At 43.8% G+C, this 17,421-nt stretch overlaps 1 protein-coding gene across 4 annotated transcripts; it reads right to left on the bottom strand.

Annotated features, from left to right (window-relative positions):
• Positions 1-424: 424 nt before the first annotated feature.
• Pgap4 (post-GPI attachment to proteins GalNAc transferase 4) lies at positions 425-15,721 on the bottom strand. Of its 4 annotated transcripts, none has more exons than XM_028882747.2 (2): positions 15,004-15,721; positions 425-2,255 (listed from the first exon to the last, which is right to left on the bottom strand). In XM_028882747.2, the coding sequence occupies exon 2, from the start codon at positions 2,179-2,181 to the stop codon at positions 970-972; it is 1,212 nt and encodes a 403-aa protein (XP_028738580.1). In that variant the 5' UTR covers positions 2,182-2,255; positions 15,004-15,721; the 3' UTR covers positions 425-969. The 4 variants fall into 4 exon arrangements, with proteins under 4 accessions (XP_028738580.1, XP_028738582.1, XP_028738579.1 ...); XM_028882749.2 differs by having other exon boundaries at positions 15,040-15,721; XM_028882746.2 differs by lacking the exon at positions 15,004-15,721 and adding an exon at positions 14,611-14,892.
• Between the last annotated feature and the right edge of the window lie 1,700 nt (positions 15,722-17,421).

The following is a 17,421-nucleotide window of genomic DNA, read 5'->3' as shown; positions in this document are numbered from 1 at the left end:
ACACCACACCACACCACACCACACCACAGAGGCCTGCATTCTCTGCCCCATGAACACACAAACTGTGGGTCTTTTGACTTTGTAGCCCATCCTTGGGCTTTTGTACTGTAATGCTACCAGAAGAAAAATGTAATGAGGGTGAACCTTTGGCTGCAAGGGGAGAAGGCTACGCTGCCAGTAAAGGTCACTCTGCTCTAGCCTTCTGAAATGTCCCCCAGCCAAGGAATCAGACTATGACAGAAATGTTCAACATTAACTTAGTGTTGAACTGAAGCAACTGGACTTGGGTAATTCAGAAAGTGATTCCAGACTTTGCTGTGGCTTAAAGTTCTCACCAACAGCATTGGCTCCGAGTATATTACAGGTATACGGGGAAAGAAGTCATCGTATCACAGAAGAGCCAAATCACTGCCTTAGAGACAACTAGCGCAGCACAACTTTTACATGTTTATTACACCAGGTTGAGGAAAACAAATAGAATATGTCAACACGGCCCTGCCTCTTTGGGCATATAATCTAAGCAGGCATCCATTCTCATACCTCTGAGAAAGGAATCCATTCAAAAACATTTGACTGCTTACCATACTCTACCCTTAAAATCCTAACTCAAGTCTTACACCACTGTGCACAAGATTTTTGGCAGTCACAAGCTCTGACACGAGGCAGAGCTTACAGTCAATGGGAGAAGGCAACTGTCACTGACATTCATCCTTATTGAGTGGGACAGACTGCATGAGGCAGTGTGGCTGTGTGGAGGGACAGAGATCCAGACCTGTGGCAAACTGCTACTCTTGCTGGACGATTACTAGTCAAGGCTCTTGACTCAGATGCATTCCTCCACTGTCCCAGTATGTTTATTACCTAGAGACATTAAACAACGGAATATCTGCAAGCAACCATGTCTAAATAAAGAGTTCACTGTGCCTCTCCAGGAAATAGCCAATTGCAGAAAGGCATTTCTTGGCACTCCTAGAGTAGACTGGGATGAAAATTGTACCGGAGGCTGGAGAAGAGCCCAATGTGTTTCACAAGGTTGGGCTCCACCACATAGGCCCGCTCCCCCTTGGCTCTCAACAGAGAGTACAGTGCCATGTCCTTGCCAAAGCCCTTGTGGCAGTACACCTGGGACAGGTAGGTGAGGGTCCTGCGGGCTGCAGGGGCAGGGAAGAGCATGGCTGGGGTGCAACACTCAGAGGCAGGAACCACGCTGTACAAGGAGGGACTCAGGCGTCGCAGTTCCAGGAAATAGTGGCGGCCCACCAGTTCCACCAGCCCCATGCTGTACAGAGAGAAGAACAGCATGACAGGCCAACTGAAGCCTGGGCGGCAGGCAAACTTCATGTATATCCAGGTTAGCACAGGCCCCAGCAGCATGCCCACGCCAACCCACTCTAGGATCCGCATGGGCTCTGGGTTGATGTAGTGCTGTAGCCTCTCGGGGTGATAGAGCTTTAGATACAGGGCATCTTGGAGGTGTGGCTCGGAGAAGCGAGCCCGCAGAAGGTGCTCCAATACTGGGAAGATCTGTTCCTCTGGAATGGCATCATCCTCTACCATCAGGACATAGTCTGGATTGTAGGTCTGCAGCGATGACTCCAGGCAATAGACATAGTCTTGCTTCTCTTTCTCAAACGAGTTAGTCGAAGGGTCGTCACCATAATCATCTTCGGTGCCCTCGTAGCGGTTGGCCACAGGGACATACTTAGAGAGCAGCTTTGCGTCAAAATGGCTCACACTCCGTTCCACATTGCACAGGAAGAGCTGGTGCCCCTCACACTGGGGGCCGCACTGCTGCAGAAGCCGATGGAACTGGGACACTACCTGTAAGACATAGTGGAAGCCAGGCTGCCTATCCACAGTGATAATGGTGATCACCAGCCAGGGGCGGGGGGTGGCCTGCCACACGATGGGCACTGAACCATTGGCAGAGGGCAGCTCTTCAAAGTAGTGAAGGGCAGCCTCTCCCTCCTTCAAGCTTTGCTGCAGGAACTCCTGGCTCATCTGGTTCAGATGCCAATGGCGTAGATAGAAGTATGAGTGCAGGAGCCGGTGGCAGGCCAGGGGGGCCAGCAAGCCAAATGTCACCACAGTTAGGATGAAGAGCTGGACAGCAGTGCTGCCCCAGGAGAGTCGCCGAAGCCTCCGGAGAAGCATGGCAGCTTGAGAGGTTGACGTGGTCATGAGGTCAACTTTTGGTCACGTCTGGTCCCAAGAACAAAGCATCCTGGACCTCAGGCAGAATCATTAAGTCAAACCTAAATAGAGAAAGTCAGAATCAGAAAACAAAACTTTAAAAAAATCCCAGCACCCCCTCCGCCGCCCCCCAAGCACACATCAAATCAGAAATTCTAGTTTAAGGTTGTTAGCTGCTGGAGACTTGAAAGAATTTTCTACAGTGACTGTTTTCTTGAGTTGTGTCTGTCAGTGAGCCTTGAGATGTTCTCACTGTTTATGATCAGACATACTCTGGGTATTCAACCAATTCTCCCTGCCTAAAGATGTGATGTTAGAATCACAGTGTGTCATGAAATCACTAGCAGTTGGTAAAATTATCTCCATTCACTAGCTACAAAGACATGGGTGTTAACATAGGCACACAAGAAACAAAGCTTGACACAGAAGAAATACACATAGTTAGAGGAGGCTGAAGCATTAATGTATAGTACTTGATGGTGTAATTTCTGAAAACCTTTCTTTCATATCCAATGAAAAAAGAATACTTGGCAGTTCTTGTTATTTAGCACCATCTTTGATTTCTCTAAATTCATCTAATCTAATCACTTAATTCTGATTGCCCTCCTAATTTATATATAAGACTATACTTGAAAGAAAGCATCTTTCTTATACAAGCAAACTATAGACTTGGAGAGGGGAAGGAAACATCTGACTGGAGAATCTACAAGGGGCTTTTCAGTGAGGCAGGTAGGGTGAGCAGAGGAAGGGACAGCTTGATCCAGGAAGGAAGGTCTTGGGACACAACTGCTCAGAGCACAGGTATGAAGTGTGAACCCCAGATCTGCTATTCAAGTGGTGGGAAGTCACTTTGCCTCTCTAGATCCTGGATTATCCCTCAGCTCTCAAATAGAAATAATCACTGTCTCATGGGTTTACTAGGGATATTAAACCATGTTACAGAGGAAAACTGAACACAATAAAATGTCATTAAAATATGCCTCATGGAGCTGGAGAGACGGGTAAGTCAGTAAAGCACTTGCTATGCAAACCGAGGACCCGAGTTTGAACCCTAAAACCAGCCCCTCCCCAAAACTGTATGTGGAAGGACCACCCTTCCAATCCCACCACTGGGGCGGTAGAGACCAGCAGAGAGATCCCTGTACTCACCGGCTAGCCAGCTTGGCCTGCCAGTTAAACTCTCTGCCAGCGTAGAGACCCTAGCATAAAAACAAAGTTAGAGGCTGGAAAGACGGCTCAGTGGGAAAAGTGCCTGCTGTGTAAGCATAAGAACATGAGTTCAAATCCCCAGATCCCACATAAAAGCTAGCTGAGGCAGCCAGCATGCGCTTATAACGCCAGTGTTCCTATAGGGAGATGGGAGGCACAAACAGAATTCTTTAGAGCCAGCAAGTCTGGTATAGACAGCTTGTTTAAGGTGGAAGGGAAGGACCACTACTGAAGGTTTGTCTTCTGATTTGTGCAACTCACTCTGGCACATTCATATACATGAACATGCAAACACACATACACACATCAAAAAAAGAAAAAATGGTAGACTTGTCTGAGAAATGCTCTTAGCCTCCACATGCACACACGTCCACATGCACCTGTACAAACTGCCCACGTGGGCGTGGGTGTGTGCACACACACACACATACACACACTAAAAAAATACAATGGATGCTCATATTCCAGGAATATTTGAGAAGCAAGAAATTCTAATGTTCTGATAGAAAACAGATTCACACCAAACAACAAAATTAAAGACATGAAGCTAGTATAATAAAAGTAAGTAGGCTTAATGTAAGACTAAGTGATAGCTATAGCATCAAAAGTATACTCTTGCCTTAGAAGCATGATAGTTTGTAGTCACTTAGAAGAAAATGGTCCAGCTTGTGAATGATGGAGGGCTCTCTGTGTCTCATGAGGTTGCAGTTGTTCTGTTTGCCAACATTCCCATACCTGCACTCTACCTTTAGCAGTCACAATGAACTTCATTTCCTGGCATGCCTTCTTCCTGGTGGAGTCATATGACTAGAGCTGCCAGTAAGATGTGAGCTGAATGAAGAGTCTCTATGGATCTAGAAGAGGGTCTGCCCCAACTGTTCACCTCTCCCCTCCTGACACCCACATTGGTTAGTGTTGTGAGCTACATATAGAGCATTGTGTCACCCAGGAATGACTGGGGGCTTGTTTTTTAGAGTAGTTATTCTCACCTGCCTTCCTTAGTCATGCAGCACACCAAACATCTCTCTACATGCTATGACACATTTTAAGAAAGTAGAGACACGTCTGCAATAAGAGACAATGGTCCTGGGAACCCAGATGTGAGTCAAACTATTCTGTCAAGAAAGCTGGAGAACAGCCAGAGGAAAAGAAGCAAGGAGCTTTGGGCAGCACAGGACACAAGGCTTGCTGGTGTGTGAGCATCAATATATTATAGACTGGTTCTTTCTCCCTCTGATCTGTCTAAGTCCACAAGTTAGTATATCATAGACTTGTATGTCGCCTGGCCTCATTAGTTCCTCATCACCACCACTGGACACCCAACATTGGACCTGGGGCAATTTCATGCCTCTAGTGTAGTAGCTCTTGGGAACAGGGCCATTCCGGTGGCTTCCTGCTGCCACTATTCTTCCTGCCTTGGTTATTACTCAGAGGAGCTAGAGGAAGGGATTACAGACAAAGTCCACAAGATAATTTCCAAGTCAGCTTGGAAAATGCCAGGTACACAATAAATGCTTTGGCTTACAATGATATGGTAGATGGGACAGAAATGGGAGTGCCTGTGTCAACATAAAGAGGACCTTTACTCCCAGGAACTTTCTCCACTGTAGGAGATAAAACCACAAACATCTCATAGTCTGTTACTTAAAAAAATATGGCTGGTAGGCTGAAGTTCTATAGATGATCAGGGAAGGAACGGGACTCATTTGGCAGTGCCCAGAGTCTCTGCTTACAATGATCAGCTCCCACTCAGGTGACAAAGAGCCACAAATCTTTATGATTTATGATAATGACCTAGCACTCTTGCACATAGGTCTATTGACAGTGGTGATCCTGCTGGATTCAGCTACGGAAGACAGATTAGAAGCAGGCAGCAATGTGTTTCTCCTAATGGATCAAAGTACAGAGGAAATGGCTACCAGGGCTGTGGTCTTAGGTCAGGTAGAAGCTGAGTCAAATTTGCATCCTTGCTTGTGTGCCGCACACAGACCAAATCCACTCATCCCATCCACTGGTCACAGCAAGTGGGGAAGGAAACTCACTCTTCTGCAGAGCAAGGGAAGGGGGAAGCTGATAAGCAGAAACAAAGAGCTGCAGGCTGATTTCCAGCCTCTCAGAAGAAAAGAAAGGATCTAGCTGCTCTGAGAAAGTCCCAAATCCTCACAGCGCATAAGCTATGTCCCACAAACATGGTGAACTAGAGTAAGAAAAGGCTTCCGAAATGATCCCCAAAGTTCAGTGGTTTGGAAGAACTAAGGTTTTGGATATTTCTGTTTTCATATGTGGGGCAACAAATATTTCAGGTATATATGACTACAAGTAAGAATATGCCAGAGAAGAACTAAAAAACCACATGGTAGCACATGTCAACTATGTTACTATTAAGCTCGACATGAGCAGATTCTAATTCTAGGGTACTTTGAATTACTTCGAATGTTTTTTTATATGAAGTAAGAGGGAGGGGAAGTGAGGAAGAGAGGGAGGGGAAGTGAGAAAGAGACAGAGAGACAGACACAGAGAGGGGAAGGGAAGAGGAGAGGCGAGAGGAGGGGAGAGAAGGAGGGGGAAAGAGGCCTCTTTTCTAAGCACTAAGCTTCAGTTTCCGCTCTTGTTCCTTGCCTATAAAGGTTAACTGAACCTCTGTTTCTTGTGCACACTCTAGAATGGACAGAAAAAACTGCCCCCTTTTCGTTAACCTTGTTGGTTTTGTTAGAGTAAGAGAAATGGAAAGCCAGAAAGTAGCTCTCAGAGCTACTGCATCATGCACATGGGCCAAGTTACATAATTCCTCCCCCAATTCAACAGAGCATGCACAGAAACAGAAAGAGGCTACTGAAAGCCTGAAGCAGAAGGAGGGCATGAAAAGCCTGAAGTCAATGGTCAAGGAGATACAGATCATTCCCTCCAGGAGAAGAAGAAAATACTGTTGAAAATTTGAATATGACAAATTAGCACACTCATTGCGGGCCATAAAAAAAAAAAAAAAAAAAAAAAAAAAAAAAAAACGGAATTACACTCCTCATTTGATGATTAGATGGGTGGCTTGGCAAAAATCCATGAGTTATGTAGGCATTAAATAGTATGTTCTGGTTGTTTTGGGGGGCATGGTAGGGTGACGGATCCACCAACACCCACTTTTTATTGTACTTTCCAGATAAATTTCCTTCTTTTGAGAACTCTCTGTTCAGGTCCCAGGACCTGGAATTGGGAAGGGCCTGGAAGGAGGAGAGAAGTCAGAACCTGTGAAGCACTTAGACTCTGGTGCTTGGGAAAGTGATGATGTCTTTCATGAAGGAAGGTAGACTTGCGAAAAATAGACAGTTTCCAAGTACATACTTCCTGATACATCGTGTGGTGGTGTTCTGTCCCTCAGATATAATTTCCAGATAAATGACCTCGAGGAACTGAACTAAAATATATAGCATTTTTTCATTCATGATTTGAGGGATGGGATTTTCCTCTCCCAACCTATGAATGCAGGCAGAGATGATCCATGTTTATGTAAGCAGAAGCAGATGAAAGGAAGGTTGTATCTAGATAATTACTCTGGTACTTCTTTCCCAGAAGTCCATAGTCACCCATAGATTACCTGCCCAGGCCCATACTCCATTAACGTTGTAGTCAGACGGGTTTGTCTGACTCAGCTTGCTAACAATTGTTTCAGTTTCACAGAGGGAAGTTCTTACTTATGTCTTGCAAGTGTTGTACCTTAAGTACCATCATTCCCTACACTGGATTCCACCTGTTACCACTTCTAGGGTACAGGACTTGGAAAACAATAAAGGACAAAGACACCGAGAAAGAAGCATGAATTAGGAGTTGTCTGAATAAGTACATAAAGTGGTAGGAGAAACTATGTTTTAGTGTATCTTGTAAAAATTAAACAGAAGGAGCCACGGAGATCTGAGGGGCAGAACACCACCACACGATGTATCAGGAAGTATGTACTTGGAAACTGTCTATTTTTCGCAAGTCTACCTTCCTTCATGAAAGACATCACCACTTTCCCAGGCACCAGAGTCTAAGTGCTTCACAGGTTCTGACTTCTCTCCTCCTTCCAGGCCCTTCCCAATTCCAGGTCCTGGGACCTGAACAGAGAGTTCTCAAAAGAAGGGAAAAAATGGCTAGATAATATCTCAAAAAACGTTCTTCATCCATAGCAATTAGGGAACTGCAAATCAAAACAATTTTTAGATTTCCTCTTACTCCACCAAAATAACGATCGACAAAACAACCAACAACAAATGCTGGCGCAGGTGTGGGGAAAAGGGAACCCTCGTGCATTGCTGGTGGGGTTGCAAGCTGCTACGGCCTCTATGGAAATCTGTGTGGGGAACACTGAAAGCTAAAAATGAATCTACTATATGATCAGTTACACCACTCCTTGGTATGTGCCCAAAGGACTATACATCATGTTCATTCTGCTATTCACAATAGCTAGGAAATAGAAAGAAAAAAAAAAACCTAAATGTTCTTTAATCAACAGATAATGAAAATGTAGTACACACTATGGATACTATTTAGCTGTAAATAAAAATGAAATCATGAACTCTGCAGGTAAATGAATGGATGGATGGAACAAGAAAAGATAATACTGAGTGAGATAACCTAGACTCAGAAAGACAAATAAATTATTTTCTCTCTTATTGGAGATTCCTAGCTCCAAATCTTCAGATGTGAGTGCATATTAGTTTCTGCAGAAACCAAGAAAATAAAAAGGGATCATAGCTGGGGTATGGAGTTAGAGGAACAATAAAGAGGTTAATAGCAAGGCACAAATTGTCTAGCTGGGTAAATAGGAAAAAGAGGGGCTCTATTTAGGGAGGGAGATAAATTATAGAAGAAGGCGGGTAAAATAACCAGTGAAGTCACAGATACCGGGTAAGACCCTGTAAGCACCAATTTACTAAGTCAACATAATAGGTAGCTATATGCTAAATGTTCATCCTCACACCCACACAAAAGTCTAGTCCTCACCCCTCATCAAGAAGACTTCTCTTTGTAACAGAAGGACACCGTTATAAAAAACCACAGCCAATCAAAATGCAAAGTCCAGTCCCAATGAATACATCTACAAAACAAATCCCACACCTAAGGCTCAGGGAATACCGTACAAGAGGGGCCAGAAAAAATTTAAGAGCCAGATAATCCAGAACCTAGCTGTGAGACTGTGTTTCCAAGCTGCATCAGAAGTTACAGCCATAATGTCTCACCAACATGACTGCTTAACCATGAGCTGAACAAAGACAACAACAGACATGCCCTCATAGTCAGGGGAAAGTCCTTGAGGTGTCAAGCCTACAGAAACAACGACAGGCAACTAAGGAATGCCAACAGCAAGAGAAACAGTCTTCCCCAGGGAAGAACACACCAATTGGTTATCCAATATCAAGTGGATATTGATTACTGGATATCAATATCAGCCCTGAAAACATAGAGACAAGTAACGTTATATAGACTGATCAGGCTATACTTAGGAACATATATGTCTACATATAGAGACTTATATTTGCATGTAACAGCAATTAATGAAAAGGAGGCCATGAATTTGAAAGAGAGCAAGAAAGAGTATATGGTAAGGTTTGGAGGAAGGAAAGGGAAGGGAAAATGCTGTAATTATAGTCTCAAAAATAAAAAATTAAAATATCAATGGGCCAATAAATTGAACAGACAGTTCTCAAAGAAGAAATAAAAATGGCTAATATATATATAACCACTCAATATCCTTAGCCATTAGAAAAATGCAAATTAAAACTATTTTAAGAATGGTGGAGATGGCTCCAGGGTTAAAAAGCACTTGCTGCTTTTACAGAGGACACAGGTTCGTTTCTCAGAATTCATATTACAACTTGTTAAAACCATCCATAACTTCAGAATTGGGGAGGGGTGTGATACCCTACTGGCTTCTGCGGGCATCAGGCATGTACACCGTGCACACATGTAGGCAAAACAGTCATACTCATATAATCTTGAAAAGACTACTTAGAGATTCTATTACACTCTAGTCAGAATGGCTAACATCAAGAAAAAAGGACAACAGTGCTGGCAAGGACGTGGAGAAAGAGGAACCATTATCTACGGGGGGGGGGGGGGGAGCGGGGTGGTGGTGGGGAGGGGTGAGCTGATGCAGCCATGATGGAAAGCAGTATGGAGGTTTCTTCAAACACACACACACACACACACAGAGAGAGAGAGAGAGAGAAGAGAGAGAGAGAGAGAGAGAGAGAGAGAGAGAGTGCGCTACCATATGACTTAGCTGTATCACTCCTGAGTACAAACCCAAAGGACGCCACAGAGATACTTGTACATCTATACTCATCGTCACAGTATTCACAACAGGCAGGAAACAGAAGCAAACTACATGTCCAACCATGTGGTAAATATACTTAAAAATAGTGAGTTACCTGTCTAAAGAATATGTGGTACATGTAACACAATAGAATTTTTTTCAGTCATAAGGAAAAGTGAAATAATGACATTTGTCAGGAAAGTAGGCTGAACTGGAAATCATTACATTAAGCAAAATATGCCAGACTCAGACAAATGCCATGTTTTCTCTTGTATACAGATCCTATACTTCAGTAGGGTGTGTGTGTGTGTGTGTGTGTGTGTGTGTGTGTGTGTGTGTGTGTGTGTTTATATGGGGAATAAATTATAAAACTAGAAAAAGGACCTCAAGAGGAGAGAGATCTTAGGGGGAAGAGGAAAAAGAGGGTAATGGAATAAGTCACATGAAAAGAGAGGGGTTACTGGGGACAGGAAGGAGAGCAGCCAGAGGGGAGAAGGGTAGGTGATGGAGTCTAGGAGACAAACAGGAACAAAGCATTATGAAAATTCCATAATGGACCCATGATATGTATTCTAACTTAAAAAAACAACAACAACTTAAATATGTCACCATGGAGACATTGTTTAGACGAAAAGAGGCTGCCTGTCAGGCATGGGATGGGATGCTGCAAACAATGGGAACAGTTTCCATTACCATCTGATCCTCTGAAGCATGGGTCAGAATAGCACTCTCTTCTATAAAACTGGTCAATAATGATTCCCCTGTGTCTGCAGAAGAAAGTCCAAATGCTTTGCGAAGATCCCTCAGAATTCAGCTCTAATAACCTTTCCAACAGCACCCTTTTTATACACACCAACTCAACCATGAAAAATCAGATCAAGAGGTACACATCTCCTCTAAAAGTCAACCTGATTTCCCCATCCAGATCTAAGTGCATTTTCCTTACACATATTAAGACCATTTACATTAATTTTCCCCAGAGTAATTATTTGTCACTTTCTACCTTGGTATCCAAGGTGGATTAATTCTAGGACTCTGCTGTGGGATGTCCTGTATGCTATGGTTGATAAATAAAGCGCTGATTGGCCAGTAGCCAGGCAGGAAGGATAGTGTAGGTGGGACAAGGAGAGAGGAGAAGGCTGGGTGGAAGAAGGCTGAGAAGCAGACGCTGCCAGCCACTGTGAGAAGCATGATGTAAGATACCGGTGAGCCATGAGCCACGTGGCAAGGTATAGATTAATAGAAATGGGTTAATTTAAGATAAAAGAACAGATAGCAAGAAGCTTGCCACGGCCATACAGTTTATAAGTAATATAAGTCTCTGTGTGTTGACTTGGGGGACGCTAGTGAGAGAGATTTGTCCTGATTGTGGGCCAGGCAGGACCAGGAAAACTCTAGCTACAGGACTCCCCACTCCTCAGGACACCAATACCAAAATCTGAGGCCACTCAAATTCTTTATATAAAATGTCAGTCTTTCTATGCAAGTTATGCATTTCTTAAATACTTTAAATTATCTCTAATACCTATCAGAAGGCTTTGTAAATAGTAGCTACGTTGTACTGCTTAGGGAATAATGACAGTAAAAATAAATACACACATGTTCAGTTTTTTGAAATATTTTCAATCTACAGTGAGTTTAATCCACAGATGTGGACCCTGAGATACAGAGTAGAGTATCTACTTATAGGTATTTGTTCAATCCTCACTACGTATTCCAGCGTGTGCTAGACCCTTGAATCCATTTCTTTAGACCAGACGAGCAGCTTTCAAATAGCAGTACAATTATTCCCATTTTGATGGAAAACAGATTCTAGCAAATTGTAAGCAGGAAATTCGAAGCCCACGTACTGTCCACGATGCCTGATGCCTTCCATGGCTTGACCCATAACCCTTTACTCAATGGGCCTCTAAGTCCCTTCTTACTGGCTTCAGTGTAATTTAACTTTGATATGCCTCCCAGGCCCAGCATAGTACGCCATGCAGAGAAGAGATTTAATGACTGTTGAGCAAGTGAAAGATCCCATTAAGTCTTTGGGTCTCCATGGCCCCATAATCCTCTGCTGTAAAATTGGGAGTAGTATAGAGTCCAATCACACACAGAGCAGAGAACAACTTGTTTCTAACTCTGCCCAGCACTTATGTGCCAGGCACTCTTTTAAGCATTGAGTGGATCTGCATAAAAAGTCTATGATAATTATTAAGTCCACTTTGTAGCTGGACAAGCTAAGGCACAGTAAACCTGCAGTAGTTAACAAAGATTCTGGAATGGGGTAGTGAAAAGTAAACCCAGGATCTCTGCTTTCACCCAATATCTACTACTGCTTCTGGGCCCTGAAAAACCATCAAAAATTGTTCGATTCTTAGATGGTCTTTTAATAGAAAACCCAGAGCCAGGTATCAGAGTGAAAGCTGAAAGATCAGAGAAGTAGAACAGCCAGCCACTAGTTCTTACCTCTTCAAAATCTTCAGCCTAAAGAGAGTGAGTTTCTGTTCTCTCATGCCTTATATACCTTTCTCTGCCAGACATCACTTCTGGGGATTAAAGGCGTGTGTGTTTCCCAGTACTGGGATTAAAGGTGTGTGCCACCACTGCCTAGCTCTGTTTCTAGTGTGGCCTTAAACTCACAGATCCAGACTGATCTCTGCCTCCCTAGTGATAGGATTAAGGGTGTGTGCCACCCCTGCCTGACCTCTATGTCTAATCTAGTGGGTGACTCTGTCCTCTGACCCTCAGCCAAGTTTATACACAATATATCACCACACACACAAAAAAAAATGGCCAAAAAAACCTTTTAGGATATAGTAGGTTACAACGTAAAATAATACATGGTGTGTGTGTGTGTGTGTGTGTGTGTGTGTGTGTGTGTGTATAAATGGCACCACTGGTTACCTCTAAAGAGATGTACATACTACATATTTATAAAATACATAAAATAAATGCTTTCACTTCACCAATGAAGCTTACTTAATTCCTGGCATTTTAAAAAACTCAGGCAAAATGAAAAAGAAATATAATTAGAATAAAGATGGAATACCTATGAATAGTTTGAAGAAATAGGCAGATCATACACAAAACGTTATACTAAAGGGTATTTTAAAAGTCACTAATAAAAGCATTTAAAAAAAAAAAAACACTTTTCTACTGGAAAGATGGTCCTTTTTCCACCACTAACCCTGATAACAATCTCAATTCAATTCTCCAGGAAGAAGCAATACAGTTCAGCAAATGCACATTTGCTTGTAGATTGGTGCAATCTTAGATGCTAACACCAGGGCATCCCCTAAGAAAAGGGACAGCAACTCTCCTTCAAGGAAAACACCTGGCAGAAATGATGAGCTATGCTACCTAAAATCAGTAAGAATTTTTCACTTAAATTCTGTTTGTTATAGAAGTGTGAGGTGGGGGGTGATAAATGGAAAGGGAAGGACAATTATGTTGAAGAGAGTGAACATATGTGACCATTTTGTTTTAAAATAGGGAATATAGTTTAATGAAAGTGAGATGAGAGACATGAGAGAAGGAGGTTCCCTGCTGGCTTTCTGCACGCCTGCCATGGACATCTATGACATCAATGGCCTGTACTCAGCAGCGGACTCAACACGAAGTCTTGTGCCAGGCACATGGACATTGAGCAGGGCAGCAAGGGAACCTAAGTCCTTTTTCAATCCCTAACTGAAATTGTTACATTTATGGCATACTAGATTCTCTTTTATTTGTATGTTCGAGGGTTTTTTTTTTTTTTTGGTTTTTGTTGACATTTTTGTAGTTTGCGTTTTGATATTAATACTGATACAATTCTTGAGCTTATAATATGTTGAGACAGGGTCTTCCTATGAAGCCCAGACTGGACTGAAACTGGAGATCCTCAAACTTCCTAGTACTGGGATTGCAAACCTGTGCCACCATGCCCAGCTGTTGGCATTTTTATGTATTTTGGTGCCATGGCTCTGTTACTTTAATTACTGAGACTTTATAACATGTTTTATTATCTAATTAGCCATACCTTTTTTCTCACGACCCAGCATAATTCTCCTGGCTTTAAAAAAACAACTTTGGTTTACAGTTATACCACCCTGAATGCCCCCAATCTTGTCTAAAAAGCAACTTTATTGAGGCACACTTTACTACAACAGAATGCACCATTTAATTGTACATTTCAAAGTTTTGACAAATTCATAGTCAGATAACTACCATCGTAATTTTTTAAAAATTGATGGAAGTATTTTAAAGAGTGCTTCGAATTATGACTAGGAAAACTACAATAAATGTACTCCAATTAAAATATGTGGAAAAGAATTAATATTCCATCCATGCAAAAGACTAATACATTGGGGATTAAGTATTGATTCTTATAGGTAAAGCAAATTAAAACTACACACCATTATTCTACATTATTAATATAAAACTTCAAATGTAAACAAAATTAAAAATAAACAGAATCTCATCAATCTAGAAGATGTAGTTTTATTTTGCTATTTTTTTCTTTTTTGCTTCATGATTATCACCACCACCCCCTTTTCTGATTCTCATGTTAATACCATTCTCATGTTATTTCTCTTGGGGAAACAGAGCCTTGCACTCCGGGGCTCACACACCTGCAGATTTTGCTGATAGTCCTCATAGTGAGATCATCACAGAAACTGCGCTGTGGTCCCGAAGGGAGAGAGCAAGGGCCAAGCGGAGATGCCAGGTCACAGCGACCCGCGCGGGTTCAGGCCCCAGGACACCTCCCCGAGCGCAGTGCGGCACGGGCAACGCCTGGGCATGAGAGCCAGCGCGAGGACCGAGACACACCCATCCATCTTAACTATCACTTCCGAGGAGAAGAATATTAAAAGAGAACCCGAAGCCTGGCATCTAAGGGTTGCCGCTGACCTTGGGGTGTCCCCGCTGCCCTCCGGCCTCAGTTTCCCCACCTGCAGGCCGAGACTGCCCGAATCCATCCCAGCGGCGTTCCAAGCGCGGGCGTTTCCGGGAGCGGGGAGGGGCGCCTTCCTCGGGTCACCTTCGCGGAAGGACGCGCCCCACCGAGGACGCGCAGAGGGGCCCCCGCTCCCGGGCGGCCATTAGGCGGCAGCGCTCCGGCTACCCGCGCGGCCCGACTCTGCAGGGCTCGGTGGCTGCATCCCTCGGCCTGGTGACAGCCCGGCCTGGCGGGCGACCGCCCCCGCCCTGTGCCGCAGACGCACCGAGGGCGGGGCCGCGGCCGAGCCAGCCTGCGGAGCGCACGGCGGGGGACGCGGGCCTCCTGGGCACCGTTCCTACATCGGGTCCCCTCGCTGGCGCGCGTCGCCTGGCAGGAAACCTACCCCGTGGAGGAGGCAGTCAGCTGTGTCCTGGCTTACCAAGGCCGCCGTCGCGGCCGCCGCTGTAGCCCAGGCTGGCCGATCTCAGAGGAGGCGCCTTCGCAGAACCCCGCCGGGCTGGAGCAGCGGAAGCCTCGCCTACTCCCGTAGCCGCTCCCGCGCAGGGCTCCCCTCGTTCTGCCAGGACATGTGACCTGCGAGCTGTGGAGCGACTGCAGCCCCCAAAGCTGGATCGGTGGTGGGGGTTGTGGGGGAAGGCAAAAGGCGCCAACTGATGGGCAGCGAGGGAAAAGCAGGGTCGCCCCCAAGTCAGGAGAACAGGATGACTGTCTCTTTTGTGAGGGGAATACAAGCCAATGTTTTATTCCATCAGGTGGACACACCGAGGAAATGAGGAAATGTATTTTAATGAAACATCTCGCCTTTTGCGGAAGCGTTTGCGTAGAAAGCTATTTCTCTGTTTCTGAATGGGCTTCAGTCTTCCAAATGCTTTCTGTTTAAATGCAAAAGCCCCTGGGAGACATAAGTGGAGATGGGGGGAAATATATACACTTGGGTAAAATAATCCCTGAAGTGCAACACAGGGAAAACATAAGAAATGACTCAAGGAAGGGGGGAAATGTGCATGTCTAAGGGAAGGTAACAGCCAGCTTTGCACCCTGGCCTTAGCAGGGCTCTCACTACGATGCATTTTCTATGACCTTTTCCATTGCTTCTAATTTCATATCAGTTTGGGTATCTAAGCCAGGACTCAAATGAATATTTTGAGGTGTGCAATATAATATGAAATTTGAATTTTGGTGATCGTAAAGTTGTATTATCTGATAATTATCATTTAGATACTCAGGATGCAAGCAAGTTGCATAGTAGAAGGCACCAGTAGAAATTATCCAGTAATAGCTACACTTTCTGTAACTGGGAACAAATTTATAGGGCTAAAAGGAGGAAATTCCTTAAGCAAATAGTTTGTTGTAATAATAAGAAGGCCATCATCTTGTTCCTGGGTGTTCTAGTCGCTTTCTACTACAAAGGTAAGCGATCATGGCCAACGGCAGCTTGGGGAGAAAAGGGTTTATTTCCTTTTACAGCTTAGTCTGTTGGAAAGGGAAGTCGTGCAGGCACTCAAGGCAGGGACTGAGTGAAGCAGAGACCATGGAGGAGTGAGGCTTACTCCTTGCTTTCCAAGGTTTGCTAGCCTGCCTTCTTACACAACCCGGGACCACTTGCTGAGGGGTGGCACTGCTCAGAGAGTGGGTTGGACCTTCCCAGGTCAACCATTAATCAAGGAAATGCCCTACAGACTTGCCCACAGGCCAATCTGATGAAGGCATTTTCTCAACTGGGGGTCCTCTTTCGAGCTGACTCTAGCTTGGGCCAAGTAGACAACAAACAAACAAAAACAACAAAACACCAGCACACTGGGCATCTGAATTGCAGCCATAGGCAGATGGCACAATACAGTGAGTGCTATTTTAAGGAATATGCTAGATTCTTTACATATCAGATATCGGGCATATCAGATACTTACATTATGATTCATAATAGCAAACTTACAGTTATGAAGTAGCATTGAAGTAATTTTATGGTTGGGGGTCACCACAACATGAGGAACTGTGTTAAAGGGTCGCAGCATTAGGAAGGTTGAGAACCATTGTTCTATAGTATTTCAGTGTCTCTTACTGTTGTCTCACAGCCTGCTTTGTATCTGAGCCTTCCGCAGAACATTCAGTACAATCGGTGACTACTGGTCAATGAAATCTTGTGTTAAAATCACTGAATTCCGAGTTATAGTTAATTTTCATACTTCCTTTGATTTAAAATGGATCTTCTGGGCAAAGGTACAATATGGGAGAGCAAAGCAATCTAATAGTATTTCTCAGTCTATAAATAATGGTAGTAACCACTGAAGAGCTTTGAGCCAGGAAAGAGGATGCACACCCAGAATAGGACCTATTCTACCAGACGAATGGCTTCTCCCGCCACAATATTTGATGTGCAATAGAATGTCACCAGGTGGCTGGTTGGTCTCCTATGAAATACAGTTTAACAGGGAATTAAAATTTAACTGTTATTGTTGATAGCCTGTACACTTCATATGGGTGACAGTGAGATCAGACTTTTTGAGACAAGTGAAACCATTCAGAACCCGTGCCACTGGGGGCATGGCTCTTTGTACATGTGTCCATTTGAAGAAACCTTGAGGTGATCACAGAGAAAGCCAACTATCTACAAGAAAGGTTATGTAATCTACCTGACTTAGATTAATTTTTTGTGTGATTTCTTGTCTAGCTTATATGTTTAGACATGTATTTTTAACTTTATTGGTAGTCTCTCTCTGTATCTTACTTCCAGTTCTTTTGAGAACAGAAAATTCACCTGTAAGATTTCATTCATTTAAATCTGTTAAGAATTTTTCTTTAA

Source organism: Peromyscus leucopus, chromosome 2 (assembly GCF_004664715.2).
Source record: "Peromyscus leucopus breed LL Stock chromosome 2, UCI_PerLeu_2.1, whole genome shotgun sequence".
NCBI lineage: Eukaryota > Metazoa > Chordata > Mammalia > Rodentia > Cricetidae > Peromyscus > Peromyscus leucopus.
The sequence above is the reverse complement of the archived record's forward strand: the minus strand, read 5'-3'. Positions and strand labels throughout refer to the sequence as shown.